This window comes from Coturnix japonica, chromosome Z (genome assembly GCF_054131305.1).
Source record: "Coturnix japonica strain WE chromosome Z, WE-NBRP24, whole genome shotgun sequence".
Classification (NCBI taxonomy): Eukaryota; Metazoa; Chordata; class Aves; order Galliformes; family Phasianidae; genus Coturnix; species Coturnix japonica.
Genome location: NC_140702.1, coordinates 26,166,189 through 26,189,516, shown reverse-complemented (window position 1 = coordinate 26,189,516; position 23,328 = coordinate 26,166,189). Strand labels below are relative to the sequence as shown.

Here is a 23,328-nt window from a genome sequence, read left to right as displayed (position 1 = left end):
AGCATCCAGGGTACTAAGGAATGTGCTTTTAAGTTCATATTTTCTGAGACCCCTACTCAGGACAGAGAAAGAGAGTTGCACAGGATGAAGCAATCTTTTGGGTCTAATTAAAATGGCATATTTCTTTTTACTTCATTGGCCTTCACAATTATTGCAAACAAGTTAGCATTCTATGCATACATTTGTTCTACCTTACTCTGGTTTATTCAGCGGGTGACTTCAGGTGACTGCCAGTTGCTAAGGTGGTCAGTTTCTTCAGAGGGATGACTGAATACTGGCATATTCGATCGCTTAAAGTTGGCACAGCCAAGTACTCTAGCCCACAGGATAGTAAAGGAAATGGTACGCACTTCTGACTGGTGTTACAAACTGTTCTGTGACCTAGCAGAGCACACATCTGTGGGCAAAAGAAGTCTTACATAAGGCTGGCATTAACCAGCAAGCTTCCATGATGTGCAACAAAGCATTGGAGATCTCACTCAGTCCTCTTGGGTAGCATGTAATAGCCTATTTAAAACGATCTTAGTGTCTGGGCTTTATTTCTCTTTCTGTAATCTACCCCTTTTTCATAAAAAGAAAAACCCAGATAACAAAGGCTTTAAGTTACTTTCCTCTACAAAAACACTTCATACTCTTCAAAAATGCCATGCAGACTCCTTATGCAGACATCAAGCAAGACACTGACTGGATTCCTCATCTATAAAAAGATAGATTATTTTTTAAAAAGCAATCACATTTAGTCAAATAATTCTCTATAAGCATAGCTTTTACAACACATGATGCCCTTGAAAGGCTGTTACACTAGCAAGCCATGTCCACAAAGATTCTGTTGATGCTTATATTCAAAAGGGGAGACTACTTACGGTCTGATGATCTTTAAGCAACACTGAACTCCTTCCCCACAGCCCAGCACCAGAGTTCAGACATGCCAGTAGGCTCTTTGGCTTATCTCCTTCACAGGAAGCAAATCAGTACCTTCTAGTTCCTGTGTTCTGGAGCAATGATGCTTGTGTTACACCAGTTTGCACAGTCTTTGGCCATTCCTAACATTACTTTTGAAGAAGAAAGTTAGCAGATTTGAAATGTATTCAGTGTTGAAGCCCTCAGGTCAGTGTTCTGTGCTGCTGCAGAATAGGGTGGTCACATTTGCATTGGTTTATACTTGCCTTGCGTTTCCACGTTTTCCTCATAATATCTTTATTTTTACCTGAAAAGAAGAAAAAATAAATGGGGGGGAGGGGGGGGGGGGGGGGAGGGGTGGTTCCAGTGAAAGCTTATTAAGGCTCAGAAAAGAGTAACTCTCATTGTTCAGCCAGAACATGCTAACAAGTTCAGGGGACAAAATCCACCTGTTTTGGTGTCAACTCATTCTGAGGTACCAAAACAGATTTTCATAGCACAACAGCTGAAAGAAAACAGAGGAAGTACTGAGATCTGACCAAATAGGGCTGCTAAGGCAGGAGTTGCTGTGTGGAACACCACCATCAAAAGCTGAAAGGGCAAACTATGGTGAAAAAGGGATACATACAGCCATGGACAAGTAGCAGACTGGAAAAGAAGGTTTCATGAGTGCTGAAGCACAAGGCAAGTGGAAAATTCCTAACTGCAGGCTGCTATCAGAGCTGGTCTGCAACAGTCTTGGCGTTGCCTAGGATCAGTAAAATCACCAGTAGCTGTTCTGATTTGAAGAAAACCAAGGTTTAACATCAACTGCTCTGCTAATCCAGCTAATCTGTTATCTTGCATCATACTGAATATGCTTGTACAATGAAAATTAACTAGATTAAAGTTATTGTATGAAGTTCTTAGCATACGAAGCCAAATCCTGCAATTCTGTTGTACTATTCTCATTTGTAATCAATAATTTTGATAAATAGCACAACGTGTTGTCTTTGTTATCTTGGATAAAGGAATATCACAGGAAACAGAAAGTGAAATATACACTTACATCCAGTAGCAAGCCAAAATCATTTCTTATTTCTGAAAATGTCATCAGTGGCATAAAGCTGGTCACCACATTGACTGGGGTAGGAACACAAAATGAAAGGCTGAGAACAAGGAGTCCGAGCTGCCATTATAAGCCTTAATAGTCAAACACTGCCAAAATAGCAGCGATGACAAGGAGTCACAAGGAAAAGGACAAATGAATGAAGGAAGAGGGATATCACAGTGAAGAACTATTTTCTGAAGAAAACTACCAGAATGTTTAAGGTGGACTTAAATCTCATTTCAAATTGCATCGACACATCTAGTGAGATCATTCAGATTGAAAATGTTTTGTCAACAGAGCTGCACATAAATCATTAAAAATAGTTTGTTGGTTCTGCTTTCAAGAGAACAACCTGCTTGGCAAAAAGCATGGCTTCTTTCCAAGCTCCTTCATGTAGCCCAGCAAAAATAACCTGTGAACAAAGCAAAACCAACAAACTCACACATTACCTCTCCCTACAAATTTTACAAGTTCTGAAAACAAATCTTGTGCATATCATTCCAAATGTGCTGAAGCAAATCTACAGCTATGAGAAAGAACGTGAGAGGACTCAGTAAAACAAAGATACTTGAGTACCAATACCCCCTCACTCTGTATCCACAAGAAGTAGGAGTGATATACCATTAGAAGGTAGCAGGTCTGGAGTATACAAACAGAAATATATATATATTAAATTTTTAATTAAATTCTAGGTCCCATTACAACAGGATGTTGTGGAAGATAACTGGGTACTATAAGACATTAGATGAACTCACAGAGAACAAACAGGTCTTTCACAGACTATTAAACACAACTGCTAAGAATACAGCTGGGTCAGGAAGTATCTGAACAGCTGACTGCAGAAAGCTCGCGTGATGTGCTTGAGAAGGGATCACTTTTATACAGGACTTGTTCCTTGTTTCAGCTGGAGTCAGGGCAGTACGTTTTACAGATCTTTGCTCTCATTCAAGAAGAAAATTCTTTTTCCCCTGTTCCTTCTTGAAGAAGTGCACAGTGTACTGGCTTACTTACCTTTGTACTTTCTGCTGGCTCAAGAAGCAGCTCACTAAGATCTCCTGAATCAGGCAGTTACAGTTAACACACTTACAAGCTCAGTGATTTATCACATATTTGCTACACTGAAGTCTATGGGATTTGGGCGCTGCCTCAGATCCATTCAAGAGATTGGGAATAACGAGCTCTTCAGAACTACATCACCAGAACTCTTAGGTGTGAATAACCCCCACTGACTCTGTATTCTCAGCCCTAACCAGCCAAAACACCAGAGTCTGGAAGCTGCCACACTATTTCACCTTTCACATAGAACAACTTGGGTTGGAAGAGACTTTAAAGCACCCCCATCCAGGTCCAACCCACTGCCCTAGGCTGGGCTGCCACCCATTAAATCAACATTTAATGTGACTTGAGATTAAGGAATTATCAACTTTCACAGCTTCTCTGAGTTGTTCTAACCTTCCATCACCTTTGCACTCCTTTGATAACCTTAATAAACTTTATTGCAAATTTGAGAACAAAAAGGAGGCTGATCTCATGCTGTATGTGGGCACCTGAAGCATCACTTGTTTCAGGCAGCACTGAGTACTCCACACCACATCTATGTATTTGTGACATTTGCAGGGTACATGAGAAAAAAAAACAAACAAAGAGAGCAAAAATGTGATGGCATAAAAAATAAAATAGCATATATAGAAAAATCAAACTGCACAATCATTTCAGTCCTCTGCCAAATGCAAAGCATCTATCTTTCCAGTATTCTTACCACAATTACATTAGATATTCTGTTATGCTATTTTTAGCTGGAGCAAGTGCAACACTGCAGATGTGGGCAAGTCAGTAGCTCAGGCCAGTCCATGATCACCTCTAAGATTCCTGGACCACTGAGGTTCCCCATCTGAGCTCACTGTGTATTCAACACAATCCACTTACTCCAAGTGGAATCATTAGCATGATAGGTGGAGGGGACCATCCCTTAAACATCCAGTTCAGCACAGCCAGTTGAGGTGCCAGAAGGAGCTGTGTTTCAGTACTGACTACTTCGGAAGCAGCCCGAACCCCCTCATATGCAGCTAAGATCTCCTTCTCAGTTGGAGTATAGCGCTCTTTGGACCCCTTGTACGTTCGACTCCAAAATCCCAGGGGCCGGCCTCTGGTCTCTCCTGAGGCTCTTTGCCACCAACTCCAAGTGACACCTTTCTCTCCAGCAGCAGCTTTGGGGATGCTCTTTACATCCTGTCCTGACTGTACTGGCCCTAGAGCCACAGCACAGGCTATCTTGAGTTTAACCTGCTCAAAAGCCTGCTGCTGCTCAGGACCTCACATGAACTTATTCTTCCACATCACCTGATAAAGGGGACTTACAGTGAGGCACTGGTAATGTCAGTAGTGGCATACTACTTGGCTGCTTTTGACTCCAGTTCATACTGGAGTTCTGGCACAGCAGCACCCAGTGGAGGTCTGACTCCATCATTTTTGGGAAGTCTTGCCTGACTGGGTTCGTCCCGGTGGATTGGAGGCTGACGAATGTGACACCCATCTTCAAAAAGGGCTGGAAAGACGATCCTGGTAGCTACAGGCCCATCAGTCTCACAGTGCCTAGGAAGGTTACGGAAAGGATAATCTTGGGAGCCATCACGGATCAACTAAAGGTCAGCCAGGGGATCAGGCCTAGTCAGCATGGGTTTATGAATGGTAGATCCTGCCTGACAAACCTGATTTCATTCTATGACAAGGTAACCCGCTTGGTAGATGAAGGTAAGGCTGTTGATGCGGTCTACCTGGACTTTAGTAAGTCCTTTGACACTGTCCCCCATAGTATTCTGCTGAAGCTGACTGCACGAGGTTTGGGCGGGTGTACACTCTGCTGGGTGAAGCACTGACTGGATGGCCAGGCCCAGAGAGTTGTGGTCAATGGAGTGGAATCACAGTGGTCACGAGCGGTGTCCCCCAGGGCTCAGTTCTGGGACCGCTTCTGTTTAACATCTTCATAGATGATCTGGATGAGGGGATTGAGAGCATCCTCAGAAAGTTTGCAGACAACACCAAATTGGGAGGGAGTGTTGTTGCAGATGCCTGAGGAGAGAAGGGCACTACAGAGGGACCTGGATAGACTGGATTGATGGGCCAAGGTTAATGGCATGAGTTTCAATAGGGCCAAGTGTCAGGACCCACATTTTGGTCGCAACAACCCCAGGCAACCTTACAGGCTTGGGGAGGTGTGGCTGGAAACCTGCCTGTTGGAAAGGGACCTTGTTGTGCTGATGGGCAGTCAGCTGAATATGAGCCAGCAGTGTGCCCAGGTGGCCAAGAAGGCCAACAGCATCCTGGCTTGTATCAGGAATGGTGTGGGGAGCAGGACTAGGGAAGTCATCCTGCCCCTGTACTCAGCACTGGTGAGGCCTCACCTTGAGTACTGTGTTTGGTTTGCAGTTGCTTAACACCTCCTGCATCTACAGCAGCTATTCCAGATATTCCAAAGGTTCATGGATATCCCTTTGGGATCCTTAAAATACACCCCCTTCAAGTAATCAATACCAAGTATGCATGAAGGCCTTAGGCCAGACACAATAGGGTGCTTTTGCCAGTTTTTGCCAGCAAGGCTTATTTGAGCCTCTAACATAGTCAGCTGTTGGGAACCCCCAGACACCCCAGAAATATAAACTGATTTTATCCCTTTGTGACTTGAGGGCATCAGAGTGCACTGCATGCCACTGTCTACCGAACACTGTCTTGTATTTCTGTGATTCTGTGGCAGGCCATTGAATCCACACAGTCCAATACACTCTCATTAACCTTTCTCCACTCCCACATTCTCAAGCAGTAAAGCCTGAAGTTTTAGGAAAATCCTTTTTGTAAATTCCCAAACATTACTGCATTAAACCTAAATACCAACTCAATAAAACAGCACCTGATTCAAGCAAGAAAAAAATCCTCCCAACTCTAGGCCTTTATTTCTGTAATTTTTTATCTCATTAAGAAAACAATCTTAATTTTCATCCAAACTTGATACTACAAAATTATTCTGAGAAACTTGACGCCACAAAATGTTTTTTCCCACTTCTCTACCTATTTCCATCATTTGTGGTACTGCCAGCAACCTCTGCTTAGAGAATACAGCTTGGCAACTTGCGAAGAAAACATTTACAAGGTATATGTAAATGCACTCTGATTTCAGAAGAATGCAATTTTTTGTACTCCTTTGTTTTACACCAATATTTAGAACTGGTTAATGATTAATATGCTCTTTTTGCATTAATGGTACTGATTTATTAAGCATAATAAATATTATGGACTATCACATAGTAAATATACTCCCATTTCTTTTTATTTTAAATCGTTTCTTCTTTGGGAATGGCATGGAACTTCACTGGGGACAGTCTGTGGGAGTTATGAAAAGATTCTTCACCAGACGATGATAGGCATGGAATAGGCTCCCCAGGGCAGTGGGTACGGCCCAAACTATCAGAGTTCAGGGAGCGTTTGCATGTTACTTTATGTTCTAAAACACTTTGATCTAGACAGACATATAAAACACAGCATCAGAACTTCCAGTGTAAATCTTGGAATTCAGTAACTTTGGCAAAAAGTTGTACTGTTTTTCTGAAGAAACTTTTATGTAGTCAAAACTCTCAAATATTTTATAGCAAAGCACTTTTCATATATGTTAGCACACATAGACTCTGATTGAAAAGAGAACGCAGATGAATCCAGGTTTCTTCAAGTTGCGTTGACAGACTAGATATTTCTTCCAATAGACTTGGCTCTGATGAAATAATCTTAAGATGTAACTGAAAAATAAAAATAATCAGCAGTTAGTAAAATTAACACAGACCAAATTCAGACCATCAGGTATTGGAATTGAATGACGACAGTTTATCAATTAGTTCAATTTAATCCCACCTTTTTATTTATTGATTTATCTTTAAATCTGGCTATTCTTTCAGAAGCCATTTTCCTCCCACATATTTAGCAGATAGGATAAGGCTGCAAAACATCTTACTAGATGTATAGATGCTGCTGAATCACACACTTCTCTAGAGGGTAACTTTTTCCTCTTTCCAAAAACTACATCATAAAACTCATGTTCAGTTCAGAAACATGAAAAAGATGCTCTGAGATCAATCATGATTATTATTCTAATTATCTGTATTGAACAGAGCAAGAAGAACCGTGTCAGCACACTCTTGAAGATATGACGGATGTTTTCTTTTTTCCTTATATAAAGTGTCTTCTTTATAGATAGTAACCACAGAAAAGAAAAAAGAAAAGCAGTATTTTAACCATATACATAGTCACTATATTATTACCACTTAATGGATGGAATAGCAATTTTCTCAGCTACAGCATAAATCTATTAGTTTTGATAAGCTATGAGCTGTCTTCTCTAGAATCTACAACAAAATATATCATTGTGCATTCATCATAGGGGGAATTTGTTATTCTGAATTGTCTCACCCCACAGATTTAGTTATACTAGCATGCACCATTTGCTCTTACTGACATAACCCTATGCATTCCACTTAATGCCAGTGGAAGAAAGAGACAAAGCCATAAAATATAATCCTGAAATAAGAAATGCGCTGTTAGACAGATACTACGACATAGCCGAATGTTTTAACAACTTTCCCATTAAGTTGTGATTAATTGCTCTCCCACAGCTTCATACAGCAGGTAAGAGGGTACAGCAGCATCAGAAAGCTTTCAATTCTCTACAGAACCATTCGAGTAAACACTATTGCATTTTATCATCGTAACTTTCTAACTTCCACATATCTGGGAATAATTTTTCAGTTCTGTGAAGCTTAACAGTTAACAGAAAGGCAGACCACTGATACACCAAGTCAAGTTGGACTTCCAATTTCAAGGGTTAAGTGCAATAAAACACTTACTTTACTTCCCCAAACACTGTGCACTGAATTACTCAAAACACAGAAAAACTTAGCTTAGAAATTAACAACCAAAAAGTGTTACAAAAAGTGAAGTGGAATAAAAAACAGAGTAAAAATCTATTAAAAAATTTTATTTATTTTTTTTTTTTTCAAGACCATCCCCAAAAGAAACCATTTAAGATAAGCAGCTCTAGCAGAGAGCTCACACAGCTTTTGTGTCCTTTCACTGGACCGTTTTATTCAGGACTAAGATCAGCTTCTAAAAGAACACTGTTACCTTTAGAAATAGCGCAAGGTATGCTTGAGCAAGTTCAAAGTTGTACTTCTTGTTCAGCATCATCCCGATCATTCTCAAAAAGCTCAGCATCACCTCCAGAGAACCACCACCTTCAGGGGCCAAACTTCTCAGTTCTATCTCAATATTAGATGGCCCCAAGTCTTTCAGCAAATTAAGCGGAGCTGTATCTGTGTTAAAACATAGAGCAATCCATTGTTGTTAACATCTGCAGAAAAGAATGTCAGGAATCCATCCAAGGCAATTCACAACATTTGATACATAGTCATCAAGCAACAGCTCAGATTTCTAATGCTTCCTTACTATTCTTGCTTTCCACAAAATGTCATCCTGCCTTTAACTCATCATGTCTCAGAAAAACACATCTCTAATAAGGAAATTGTTTTGTTTTTTTTTTACTAGGTCTACCTTGACAAATACAAGTAATACCTTTCCATAAATTTCCTTTAACTTCTGTGTCTTTAGATAAACTATTACTCTGATCAACTAGTTAAGACTGACATTTTTTATTTCTTTTCAAAAAAAAGAAGGAATAAAATTGTATTCCAAACTATTCTGGCAAACATATCCTGGAAGAGACATACCAACTACTATCATCTCTAGCAACCTTTAGCATTTATTGCATTCGACATGAAGCAAAGACAAACATAACCTGGCACATTTAAGGGAATTATTCCTTGTTAAGTAAATTTCTTCTGCTTTTCTGAGGCAGAGAGGGAAAACTTCTCCGTAATAGAAATGGTAGCAAAATCTCTGATGCTCTCAGCTGATATTTCTGATTCTGAAGTTACTAAGGAAAGCAGTTTCTTATCGTCTCCAAACACTGTAAACACTGCTATCAGGCATTAGCTAGTAATTCTTAGGTGGCTTAAATTTATTTCTATACATAAATATTTAATTCCTGTGAAGATTATTAGCTAAAGTGCAGGTGTGACACTAAGAGTGCTAAAGGGACGCATTAACTCATTTTTGTGCTGTAAGAGATTGAAAAACCAAGCATGGAATATACCGTGAAATTAGTATACATATAATATGGAAAAGGTGCCCAGTTAAATCGATATTCTACAGTCCTGCTCTGCAGTGCAAAATGCTGCCTCCATTCCAACAGCAAATTAGGATGGCTTCTAATGTACCACTACTTATTTGCATGGCCTAATTGTCTTTAGAAGAGACACTTGACAAATACCGAGCACAGGACCATGTTATACACCAGCAGAATACTGGGAGTGGACCAACAGGCTCCCTGCAGCACACTGTCATTTCAGCAAAGATGATAAAGCCTGAGGGCAGCCCAGGGCATCACTACTGCGGTGCATCATGGAATATGCTTGCTCCCTGGTGCAGACAGCCAGAAGAAGCTTAATTTGGTTTTCCTATTTTCAACTCATGTTTTACTCTTCTCAGGGCAGTTCTAAAACACCTTAATTGAATACTTTCTAATGACATATTAAAAAGAGAATAAACCCACAAGTTCCTTGTGACTGATGGCCAAAATGAAGTGTGCACACAAAATGTTTTAAGATCTTCAGAACTGCCTCATAGACGAACTAGACAAGCTTACAATAGCTGTCCATTTAAATTTTCAGGTCAGTTACACTGCCAAGCATCTCTAAAAATCCTAGTTTCAGTGATTCTGTAGCAGCACTGTATCAACAAGGAAAACAGCAGCTACATTCATCCTCAACAGCATCGTAAGTGCACAAATTCCAAGATTAATATCCAACAGATTTTGTCAGTAGCATCATTTTTTTCTTCCTAAAGGTTTAAATTATAAGGCAACTACAATTAACATTTAAGTTTGCTGAAAGTTCAGAGAAGTAGCCTTTGCAAACAGAATTTGCTTAAGCAAATCAAGAGTTTTCATGTCTCAATAAACCACCATATTATTCCTCATCAGATCATTCCCTTCCAAATAATAAAGAGCACATTTTCTGGATGATAGCATCACAACCTCCAAAAATGTTTAACAGTCTTAAGAACATTACCTGCTTTCTCTAAGCAGTTCTTGACCAGTTTGGCGCCATGCTGCCAGCCAGCTTGGTCTTTGGTCTAGATAGGTTATGTGTTCCTCAGCTTTATACCTATCAGACTATTATTTGTGCATTTGCTATTGTACTATGTGCACTTTTCCTTCATACATTGCAATTCTGGCATTTGAAATGAAACATACCAAAATATCACTAGTTTCTACACTTTAGTGAATTTTACTTACATTCATTAGTGCTCAGGGCTTCTTCGAGATGAACGTAGAAATCAGATTTCTGTGCCAGTACTCCAATATTTACTACCTTTGACTAAAACATGAAAGAGTAAGTAATAAATATACATAACAATGTAAACATATTTACATCTCAGTTATAGTCTCTTCCTAACATGATAAAGCCTTAAAGAAAAAAAGCATTAATGTAGGTACATTAAAATTGGTGAAGTCTATAGCAAACTTCAGTTAGAATTAAAAACCTTTAAGATTTCACTGTAAAAATACACCAGTTGAGCATTATTATAGTCTTTTTGTTTTGGTTTTTTTTTACCTGTGTATCATTTTCTTGCTCTGGAGCAGCATATCGGGGTATAAGACCAGGAACCGTTGGGATGAAGAAAGGTGCTGACTTGGGAACTTTTGGTGGTTCTCTTGGTTTATTTTTTTTCTGTGAATAAGATATTTGCATAAAGTCAAGATCACAGTAAGAAAGAGTGGGAATTTTTGTTATCAAGAAACTATCACAAAAACTATTAGAACTTAAAAGTAAATATGCAGAAAAACAGTTTACTTTCGTATATGAACTGAATATGAACAGAAATTGTTTAGAACAACCTCTTCCTCAAATCCCAGAAACTACAGCAAAATCCAGAACAATACTGAAAAGTGAAATCAAACCCTGTGAACAGATAAATGCAGCTCATAGGTCAAAGGCACTATCCAGCTGTATGCTAGTATTTATTTATTCCTTTTTTTTATGTTTATAGGAATGGCTGCCAATGGTTTGGAAGCACTCAGAACAGATTTACAGATACTAACAAGATGCACTAAAAAAGAAATACCTCACTTCAGACAGTTATTTTTCTCACATTGCATGAATCATTATGGCAAAAGTTGCTAAACAGTTCTTCTCAGAGACTGATTGCAAAAGATACATCCTTTATTTTACCTGCTTCTTCAGAAACACCACCCAGATACTACAGTAGTTAACAACGGTGTACCTCAAAATACTACCTTGATAATATCAAGACTGAGGAGATTCTTCCATCTTGATTCAGGTAGTAAGGACAGAGTCACCAGCTGTTCTCCCAGTTGTTCTGGTGACTCGTATTCTACCATCTCATCACATTTGTCTTCATCTTCTGCAACATCCACGTCTTTCAAGAAGAAATATATTTTATGAACATACACAACTTATTCTTTATTATAAATAAAACCACGATTATTTATTTTGCAATTTTCTATAAAAAACATGTGTTGCAGATATACGTCTGTTAGCATAATAAACATCTAACAAGCTCCAGCAACAAACTTTTATCAATCCAGTGAAATAATAAATTATGAATAATTGTGCCTAAAATGTAGAATTGAATAGATAAGACTGCAAACGCCAACAAGATATGTTTGCAAAGCAAACATGTTCGCTTTCTGCTTTCTTTTTGCATAATACTACACAGCTGAATCCATGAACACCCCAGAAAAGCCTAAAATCACAACACCAAAACATTATAAGTTTTGAGCATCTAAACAGAAGCCTTACATTGGTTGAAGATAAGAAGTAAATTCAAGCATTCTGCCAGAATCAATTTACAGGATTAAAACATGAACACCTATGGGAGGAAATCCTCTCCCTAATTTAGGCATCTGGAAAGAAAATGTGCCCAATTAAGTGATCAACAGAGCAGGTTATTTGTTCTTTTAAGTAGTTAACAGTTAAGTGTGTCTCCGCTCCAGCTGGAAATCAAAATGCATGCACTTCACCTTACAAGAACTACTAAAATTTGTCGTACAAGACCTCCATCTAGAGGCCTTCAGATGCGTAACTGTTGGTATTAAATATACCTATAATGCAATTTAGGCTATTCTTCCACTGGGAATTCAATACAGGAATGTAGAAGGTGAGCTAAAGCCAGTCTTCTTGCCCATGTGACAACACACAGCACTGAAAGTACCATGGCACAAAAGCTGGAGGGGAAAGGAACAAAAAGAGATCCCTTCCCTAATGCTAAACAGAAACACTAATTTCAAGCACCTCTAATAGAGGTCATAATGGAAGGTTCTTAAGGCAATCTGGGCTTAAAGAAAGCAATCAAATAGCATAAGCATTCTTATTACCCACAAAATCTACTTGAACCAGTGAAGGTCATTAGAATGTAGATTTGTGTGCCCAAATGCAGAAACATGGACATTTCAGCAAACATTGGAGCATGCCAAAGTCTGCTAAGAAATGGTGGAATAAACAGAAACTCAGAAACAGAATAATAAGACATGAAGTTTTCACCAAGGAAATAAATAGTGTCTTCTATCTGAAATTCAGTATCAGATAGAAAATAATTTGACTGAAGGTTACCTTGCAGAGGGCAAGTGCCAGGGAGTGTAATCACAGAAGGTTCATAGTCTGCTGGAAGGGGCCGTAAAGAGACAAGCGAATATAAAGAACGATTTGACCTAAAAAATAAAATAGACATTTTAAAACCAATTTTCATGTAAATGGGAATGATTAATTCAGAAAGAATTTCACTGCAGCCTAATATTACTGTGCTCTAACTACACACTGGGTTCTATTAAAGATAAACACATGAATGTAACATGAAATGTAGTGGCATATATTGTCAAAAAGTCTGAAATAGAAAAGTTATGCTAAAGCATTATGGCCAAAGACGTCATATAGTAATATGAACTATTTTACTTTAATTAGTGCTAATTTCTGCATTCATTTCCAATGGCAAAATTACCTAAAAATCTTGCTTGCACTTAGTAGTTACAAAGTATTATGCAAATATACATGATTCATCCTACTTTCAAATAATTACAGCATGGCATTCAGAACAAATTTTCTTGAAGTTTGGAACTCGCACGCGAGCAATTAAGGTAAATGACTTTTTGCCAATATAAGTCTAAGGTAGATAAGAAAACTTCTATACTTACTCCTAACAAACCTTTCTTACTTAATCACAGAAAGGTCTAACAAGGGGACACCCCTCAGGTAACCCCATGTGGAGTACTGCATCTAGGCCTGGAGCCCACCGCAAAAGAAGGATGCAAAGCTGTAGGAGAGGGTCCGGAGGAGTGCCACAATGATTATCAGAAAGCTGGTGCAACTCTCCTATGAAAAAGACCCATTCACCCTGAAGAAGAGACAGCTGAGGAGACTTCCAGTAATTAAAAGGAGCTTATGAACAGAAGGGAGACTGACTTTTCAGGTGGTCTAACAGCAACAGAACATGGGGGAATGGCTTTAAATTAAAAGAAGGGAGATTTAGATTAGATGTCAGAGCAGAGATTTTTAATCAGAGGGCAAAGAGTAAGTGGCACAGAGTGCCCAGAGAAGCTGTGGCCAGTCCATGAAGGTGTTCAAAGCCAGGCCACATAAGGTCCTGAGCAGCCTTATCTAGTGGGTGGCATCCCTGACCATGACAGGAAGTTAGAACTGGATGGGCTTTAAGACTCTTTCCAGCCCAAGCTATTCCGTGAGCCTTTAACCCACCTATCTAGCAACAGGAAAATAAAAACTAACCATCAAAAAAACTATTAAATAATGTGTTACTTCCATTCTCTCCCAGCTAGTCATTTGCTTTCGAATTGTACCAAATTGAACTAAGATGCATTTTTCACTTGTGCTGATCTAAGACTAATAAACAATCGTAACTTAATAAATAGTTTAATTAATAATTCCCTATAAATTCCTTTGAGGAATCTCAGACAATTTTGTACACTGAGAAAAACTCTCCATACACAACACTGTATGAACAATATTATTTCAAAAGGGCAAGAAAAAAAAGAAGTAGATTAAAGAGAAATTTTGGAATGGCTTAACAGGAACTGTTTGGAGAGAAACAGGAAAAAGAAAAAGACCATTCAATTATCAGAGTAAGTATCTTAACAAGAGATTTAAAGACTTACAGCTCACAGTAAGAGAGAATACCTCAGTCTTTCAGAAGAAAAGATGACAAAGCTCTTGAGATGATACTTTACAAGCCAAACATACAATTGCCACAAAGGCGACAGAAAACATTCAGCCCCACCTGAATTTGTTTACAGAAAGAAATATTACATACCACAAATAAATTCCAAGATCATCCACATGTGCCGAAGCTAGAAAATCTCCTGTAGGAGACATAGTAAGACTCACTGCTGCAGAGTCTAGCAGAAAGCAATCTATGAGGCTAAAAGAGAGAAAAGAGAGATCTTCAGCAAAGTGAACTTCTTGTTCTATACATATCTAAATTATAGCACCAATAGGACTGAATGCAAGCAGTACACTGTAAGCACATATGCAAATGATCACATAAGAAGTATTCAAATACATCATGTAAACTTAATGAATGAGTGGCAATGGGCAACAAACCACTCACCTCCATAAAAGTTTCTGTTACCAGCTACAGATGGAACATTTATTCTGTCTCCTAAGACACTCTGAGGAAAGTATGATGAACTGTCTGTCCACATTCAGTTCTTCAGGCTAATGCACTTTCGGTGGGGACAGATTTCATACTTTTAAGCAGCCCCACACTACTATGAACTCATATTTTAGTTCTCCCCCATCAGTTCTTAATTCTCCCGTTCTTTACAGATACTTCACATGCACTTGGTTAACATGAGGGCCTAATGCCCCTAAAGTAAAAAATGAACAACTTTCCACGGTATCTGCAACACTTTTCTCTTGACATTTCCTAATTCCAGTGTGGTAATTCCCTGACCATTCATTTTACTACTGCAGAAAAATGAAAACAAACAAACAAACAAACACATAAGAAAGACGCTGAAACATTCAGAAGCGTGTGACTATTGCAACAAGTCACTTTTGAGTTCTAACCATTGCTGCAACTACTGGATGACACACACCCTAGCAGGCTTCCATGAAAACCCAGGCTCAATGCAAGGTTTGTCACTTTCCAAGATGTAATTTTCAGTTACTACAAACTACAAGAATTACTCAAATGTGTTCACTTGGACCCATGAAAATGGAGGTGAATGGATCGGGTGAGTGGCCACGTGGATTACACAATGCTCAGGGCTTTGGGCTTTATGATCTCAATTGCACCTTTGAGAGACTGGGCATGCTGATGTCAGATCAGATGCAACTGACCAGGTGGGGCAAAAGTGTCCTGAACAGCAGACTGGATGGACTCATCAGCAGAACCAGATTCTACATGGGAAGGGAATGCACTTCTGACCAACAGAAGAGCCAGGGAACACTCACTTCAGGAAACAGCAGAGAAAAAACTCAAAATTGTTCCAAAGGAATTACAGAGGGCTGTAACTGGTACTCATCAATGCAGATGAGCTGATTAAGACTGGAAGTAGGCTGGGTTGCAGCAATCATGCCCTCGTTGAGTTCAAGTTTTTTATTAAGAGCTGTTGCTCCTTTTCAATAAAATCCTCAGCCTACAGTTAAAGGAAAATATTTTTTTATTCTAGAAGAAAAAAAAACAAAAGAAAAACAACCAAGCAACGAAACAACAAAAAAAACCAACAGGGCATGTCATGTCCTATCTAGATCTCTTCTTGATGTTCTTGAAGTTCTCAAGTAAAACATGATTCTAAAAATGAATTTAATTAAGAACAGGCCTCTGTTCAAAAAGCAAACAGGATTAATACTTCAGCATAACAGAATACTTGAATATCACATAGTACATTTTGGTGACAGATAATCAAGCCACAAGGTTTTTTTTGCCACACAGGAGACAGAAAGGAGTTCACACCATGTGTTGCTATTGCTTTTTCAACTGACTCACCATCCAGAGGGAAGGTCCCAAGTCTTAATAGTACAGTCCATTGATGAAGTTATTAACCAACGACCATCAGGACTGAAAGTCTAAAACAAAAGATGCAATTTAATGCCAAAGTTCTATTCTAGATGACTTCCAGAGGTCATGATGAAATGATCCGGCCATAAAACAAAACTGACAACATCTTATTAAAGAGGGAAAATGACAAAAATAGAAACTATTTCACAACAGGTTTAAATATACTGACATGTTCCAAATGGCCTCAAGTGAAAGTATTTTTGGACCTCACTTTTATGTAAATGATGAAGCATGAAAATGAATAAATAATACTCGCTTCCCAGCACAAAGAATTAAATCAGACACTAACAACAAAGTATCTTAATGAACACTGCAAATCACAACTACATAAATCATAAAATAAGGACATATCAGTGTGTTGCATAATCTCACATCTGTTTACACCATGTATTTACCTGATTCATCTTTTGTATATGCATACTTCAAGACTAGCTGAATTCTACACCTCAACTTGACTTTCACTACTGTTAATACTTTGTTTTGTTAAATCCTAAATTAGCGTCTTGTAAAGTTATAATAAAGTGCCAAGGTACCCTAAAAACACACGGCCATTTGAACAGGACACATTTTATCATGAAAATGGACATTGCCAAAACCACTATACTACAATTTTACCATTCACTGTTGAGTATAATACTCAGTGACCGAATATTTGCAAAGAAAATCCTCTGCCTTTAAAACGAATACAGTATATGTATATGTAACTTACTACAAAAAATGAGTTAAAAATTACCATGTCATTAATACGTCCTTGGTGTCCTGAGAACTTCCTGACAATCTTCCAGGTTTCTATATCCAAAACACTAATGCTGAAGTCATCAAAGGCAATTCCCAGAATGCCACTGCCAAGAATAAATAACATATATGTCAGAGAACACTCAGATATAAATGAGAACAACGTACCCCGCTTCAGGATATTTTTATCCCAAATTAATCTGAAGAAAAACATAACATACTTCTTCAGTCTAGCAACATGATTTGTACAACCTGGAGTCTGTTGTCTGTGAGTTTTGTTGCACCAAAAATGGAAACCTCATTAGAATACTTGTCACCTGGAATTTCATACCTAAAGCAAACAGTACGCATACAAAACAGCTTCATTTTCTTACCTATCTCTGTGAAGCAGAATTCCACTTGGAGAAGAAGGAAGATCAGTGGAGTGAACTAGATCTTTAGCTTTGAATTTCCAAAATTTAATTAATCCGTCACTTCCAGCTGTGATTGTCAACTGGTTTAATCCATCCACTGCTACCCCTCTTATAGACCCCTCATGTGCTGGAAATCAAGAGAAAGGAGTTCTATCTCAGAATTTAAACACAATTTAGAAATCAGCATAATGCCGGCCTCTGTTCTGTATGACTTTTCCTGGACTAGCTACACTAAATGAGCTGTAAATATGTGACAAAAAAGTCTAAAGTGACTCGACAAGACCAGCTGAATTTCCTTATTTTTTAAAAATCAGTACAGAAACCAAATATGCAAAATTAGCTCATTTTCAAGCTAACATCCAGGCAGAACATAAAATAATTCAAATGACAAAAGAAAAGGTGCACACAGTTGAACCTGAAGATTAATTTCTGCTTTTTCGGTTGAGCTTTTTTTAATGTTAAGTTTGAAGATCTTTTTTCTATCATTTATGGAGACCACTACTCCTGCCCTACACAGAATTTACAGCTTCAGATCTTGCACAAGGTATGCTCTTCATTTTTTGGTTTTTTTTTTTCTCCACAAGGAACTTTACACTGCAGTGATATACATACATAAAAAACAGCAGAGATCACACTCTGAATAGGTGGACTCAAATTACTTCTGATTATAGTACAAAATAGAATAGCATAGGTTGCTCACAAAAATAGAACAGGTTCCCAAATTCAACTCAGAAGGTGTGCTACACTACTTAAACAGAACTCAAAGTTGTTCCTACTCTGTTAAGAGTCTATTTTAAGAAGTTCGTACCTCTTTCTCTGCCATAGCGTCCTCTGTGAATGCCAGACTGCATGTTATACACATCTACTTGTCCTGTTGACATCCCAATTACAGCGAAGTTCCCACATGTGGTAATATCAACAGCCTTTCAAAGAGAATAAAAATGCCTATGAAAATAATTCTTAAAACTGCCTGATCAGGAAAATTGTTAGGAATGTTAACAAAGTGTATTAGAAATGTGAGTATGCCTTTGTGTGACTTCTAAGAAAACTGTGTGGAATAAACCTCTTGAAAAAGTAGACAGAAGAGATCTTAAAATAAGCAAACTGGCAACAATCAATAAATGAGATGGTGCATGCTTAGCAAAGACAATGACATAATGACTTAGTGACACCTGTTTTTACAGAAGTCACACATAATAAGGTCCCAGCTGCAGCCTAAATGAGTAACCTATATAAACAGTGCAATTCAGTAACTACCATAAATACAAAGCATACCTGCTGTCACTGCTTCAACATTAGCCTTGACAATGGTACCCCAAAGGAGCATGAATTGAGTTTAAGTCGTAAGAAACAGAGAAAAAACAGTCTAATCTCTCATAAACGAGATCTAATTTTTAAGAGAAAGTAGGTATTTACATCTGAGCTCATCTACCACTTAACTGCTAATTGTAAGGTCATAAAAACAAAACATATCATAAGATAAATAAGAAGTGTGGGTGCAAAGTAAATGAACTGTATGTGCTACAGTAAATACTTGCATTGCAAACTCATAAATCCTCAGCAAACATTTACATGTATTTTATTGACTGACTTTCATTGTGGTCGGCTCAAGTTCCAAAGCATTTTAAAGAGAATATCCTGTTTGCAACTTGAAAATATATTTTCTCCATATTGTCAGGAAAAAAGCAAACAACACGTTCTCAGCAATTTCCCTTCAAGTTTGACGCACAAAAATATCAGCACTGATGTACAGTTGAATCTAAGTCAGTTTGAGGAATTAAAGGTAAACATCAATCTGTCTGAATTCAAAGATAAAATATGCAGTTAACCTGTATGTGTAAGGAAAAAAAAGATGCATGTACAGTATTTCTCTTAATATTACAAAACAGTTAGTTAGACATACTAAGGCAGCCATCATAAACAACCCTGAAAAGTAACTAAAAACACCTCTATATAAGTGCTTTTTCATTATAAACACTGCTTCTCTGTAGCACTGTAATGCTGGCAGAATCCTAAATTAACTAACAAACTTACTGTTGCATATATATCAATAGGCTTGTTTTTGCTAAATTCTTCTGGCCTCAGTTTATGAGCTCCCATAGAAGTTTTCTGATAGTTCCACGTTGTACAGGTTATATACCCCTGATGACATGCAACAATGCCATCCCAGTCATTCTGATGAGCGATCTCTGCAACACAGTACACATGCATATTAGAAACAATCATTCTAAAGTCAAATAATCTTTTTCTGATATCATACAACATGGTATTTTGAAATACCCTTTGACAAAACGGTATACATTCGGTTTTCTTGCTGGACAACCAAGGGGTTATTCAAGTGAAGAAAAAAAATAGCCACAAAAATCAACCAAAAAAACAAAAAAAAACAAAAAAACCACAGCAAAGTTGTTCACTTATCATTGTAATTGAAAGGCTAACAAAACCACAAACTTTTTTTTTCCCATATGCCACATTTTAAGTCTTCTTATATTTGAGTGAATGTGGTTTGAAAAGCATATTTAAACTTAAACGGTTTAATTCAGCTGTTCAAGCTGTATACATTTCAATGAGTATCCTATTATTTTATTTAGTCTCTGAAGCACCTAGAGCAGATTTTAAGAGCTACGTCTGTGTTACATAGTGGAAGATTTTTTCTGCATTTGCAAGAAAACCTTTCCTCTAAAGCTTAGTAACATAATTTTAAAATATAAATATCATCAGTCATGCAGGGTTCTAAATAATGAGCAAGTTTGCACCTTCTTCTGGAATTAATTAAAGAAAACATGACAAAAACATTCAGATCTTGAAACTGGTAATTCTAAACCTCTTAAAAAAAAAAAAAAAAAAAAAAAAGCACCAACACAGACAATATAGCAAGAAAGGAGCAGCCCTAACTAAAACGTATTAAATCAATGATTGATGTCAGTAGACATATCTAGCATAGTTCTTCCTTAGTCAAGAAGAAGAGCTAACATTCATTTTTTTTTAAAAAAAGCAGGCATTTCATAGATGTAACTTTCCAACAGGTAAGTATCATTGAATTCTGCAAAATATAAATACCATGTTTGGTAAAAGGGCCACACTATTATCATAAGTGTAAATCTTTCAACACAGGAAATACTTAACGACAGCTGGAAGACAAAACAGCTGTCTTTAAGACAGGAATACAAAGAGGACATGCTTCATTTAAAGAGAAACCTCTTTGGTAAGGCATAGGTAACTGATTTTGCTTCTAAATGAAAGACACGCTACAGTTCAAATGAACCAAGTAACTGAAATACGCCTTTGAACAGTGACTCAAATAAGGAAGCTGGGGGATCATAAATTAGCTGTTACATCTAGGCTTTCCTTAGCCAACAAAGATCTTCGCCTCCCTAAGCGCTTGTTGACCAGTAGTGAGTAACATGGATGCCGTAGATTTTGGCTCCCATGTTGGAAATTTTCAAGACAACAGCTGGTTGAATTGGAGACATTTAAAATATATTTCTATTTTAAAATTTAACAGGAATATAACGTAATTTTGAATTGTATTCTTTGGCTCATGAAGAGCCACAGTCTCAATGATTTCAACTTGATACAGCACAAGCTTTCGATACATTTTGTGTCTTGAGGATTAAAACATTAAAGACGTGATGAACTGATGCATTTCTCAGACTACTTACCTGAAGCAAAGGCTGTAATTGGTGGAAGTGCCATTGTATCATTCTGAAGACCCTTCTTTTTTGATTTCTTTTTGTTAATTGAACCTGAAAAAATTAAGTTAGTGTCTCAGTTTCATGGCTAGACATTAGAATACTGCTTTAAAGTAGTTTATTTACTATATGTAAAACTCCTATTATACTTTGAAAACCTTGGCTTCCCACAGCACTGGTGTTCATTAGGGTCTGAAGATTCAAACAGAGCGCCTGTCAAATTTCATACAATAATGAGCTAATCATTCCTCTAGTATATTCACAGATGCAGAACTCAAATAATTTGTTCCTGAATCTTGTACTGACATTCCAAGGCAGAGATCCACCATCTCAACTAAATGCATGGTGTTAACAGGACTATATAATGCAATACAAACATTCATCCATTTGAACAGCATCACTCAGGAATTCCAAATTAATGCCCAGAGGATATAAATAAAACTTAATCATGCCTGTTTAAATACACATTGTTCCATATACAGAAATTTAGAAGAATTATCTTAGTTGGTTTCTCAGTCTATGAGAAAAGTGAAAATGTCTCTTAAGCACCACAGCAGGCAGAGATGTTTTGTTTTCTTTTAAACAAAGCTCTACACTGAATCAAATAAAATGAAGACAATAAATCCAAACTAACTGTATTAATTTAGCCTACTACACAAAAAATGATTCAGAGAAAAGGAGTTAAAATTATGCATGATAAATATAACCTACCTATTTATGTATTTTTAATACAAAAATCATACCAACATTTCCCATAGTGAAATAATACACACTATTAGGTTACATAAGTTTCTTTTCATCAGCCAAGCACTTTGAGAATATACCTTATCAGAAAGGGTTGAGTTTGAAATTAATGGTTTTCATACAACAGTTAATACTTCTCAAACTTTTTCAACAATATTTTATACTTTCACTGAAATACTTACCACGTCCTAAACTTTTATTGAATCTTTCATGTACTGTTGAAAAAGACTGCAATGTTCCATCCTGACCTGACAAAATATTAGCAAAAAAACATTAAATTGCAAAAATCAACCTTCTATTTACTCATAAACTACCTGATTGAGAAAAGCAGAAGATAAGTTCCCAGAAATCCCAAGTAATTTAATAAACACTCTTATTTGAGAATCCAGTTTTCTACAGTCTACATCCTAATACTTTGTATTATACAGGCAGAAGTTTTTTTAAAATTCTTCTCTGTGTTCAACTACTTTACAATCCCTACTCTGTCCCCCATAACACCTAGCTGATGCACATTTTCTGTCATTACCACCTTACAAAAACTGTTCTGTTCTCCAAATACTTCCATAGTACCTCCAAAGTTCTCCCATTACCTCATGCTACTCTCACCAACAATAATATTCCTTCCTTCGTCCCTTTCTTCTCTATCCAAGATATTCTGCATCTGTAATCACCTAAGTGAGCCAGTAAATTAACCAACACAAAAATGGTAAAGGCACAGCTCTTCATCTCCCATCAAACAGGCACAGTGATGGGACTTCCCTTCCTCTAGGCAGTCATCAGTATTCACAGTACTTTGAGTTAATTCAATTGAATAAAGGGACAGAAGACAAATACAGAACTGGCAAATAGAACTGAACACTATATGAGGGAGATATGGATGAGGCAGAATGAGAAACTAACAGAAAATGTAATTGTACAACATGTAAAATAAACAGCATTTTATTTGAACATCAGAAGAATCAATAAACACTGTTACTAGGAAAGAAAATTAGAATTCATACCTGCACTAAGAATTTGCTCTCCATTTTGCCCATGGTATCTGATTTTCGTTGGTGGTGCACTATGTCCCATTCGGCTTCTCAATACTCGTCCGGTACCACCAGGTCCATCAAAAATCCACACCTGCCTCCCCACAGAAAAGCAAAAAAATTAAGGTGATAAATATTGCAGTGCCAACAACTACTCCTCATGGAAGTGGGAGGGGGTATGCTGGAAGCTGAGCGAACTCCACATGCTGGGATTCATGTTTGACACCAAAACTCTGGAGAGCTGCAATGCAGCAGCTGATGCTGCCCACTGTTCATTAGGACACTCTACCAGATCAGAGAAAGCAATGTACAGGGGACATCTAGCAACTGCAACAGCTAATGATCCAGAAAACTAATATAAATTAAAACAGATCAAGATTTAAGTTAGTATTCCAGGGTATAAACTGTGGTTTAGGAAGCATGGATCCAAAGCTTTATTCTTCAAGATTACCATAAAGCAATAAATGACAAGGCAGCAAAACCTTAGACTAGCAAACCTGCTGAGGGCCAGAAACTTCAGTCATTCGAGTTTTGCT

General features: G+C 37.6%; 1 protein-coding gene across 3 annotated transcripts in view; it reads right to left on the bottom strand.

Moving 5' to 3' along the window:
• Positions 1-5,898: 5,898 nt before the first annotated feature.
• WDR36 (WD repeat domain 36) overlaps positions 5,899-23,328 on the bottom strand; it is a 28,369-nt gene continuing 10,939 nt past the window's right edge. For all 3 annotated transcript variants that reach the window (XM_085529178.1, XM_085529179.1, XM_015849464.3), the window contains 15 exons: positions 22,766-22,886; positions 21,947-22,012; positions 20,991-21,074; positions 19,363-19,517; positions 18,137-18,251; positions 17,290-17,455; positions 16,914-17,022; positions 16,109-16,188; positions 14,429-14,536; positions 12,721-12,818; positions 11,385-11,527; positions 10,702-10,818; positions 10,383-10,464; positions 8,153-8,340; positions 5,899-6,774 (listed from right to left, as the gene is read on the bottom strand). In XM_085529178.1, coding sequence (XP_085385304.1) covers positions 6,625-6,774; positions 8,153-8,340; positions 10,383-10,464; positions 10,702-10,818; positions 11,385-11,527; positions 12,721-12,818; positions 14,429-14,536; positions 16,109-16,188; positions 16,914-17,022; positions 17,290-17,455; positions 18,137-18,251; positions 19,363-19,517; positions 20,991-21,074; positions 21,947-22,012; positions 22,766-22,886 — 1,782 coding nt within the window. In that variant the 3' untranslated portion in view covers positions 5,899-6,624. The remainder of the gene's footprint in view (positions 6,775-8,152; positions 8,341-10,382; positions 10,465-10,701; positions 10,819-11,384; positions 11,528-12,720; positions 12,819-14,428; positions 14,537-16,108; positions 16,189-16,913; positions 17,023-17,289; positions 17,456-18,136; positions 18,252-19,362; positions 19,518-20,990; positions 21,075-21,946; positions 22,013-22,765; positions 22,887-23,328) is intronic.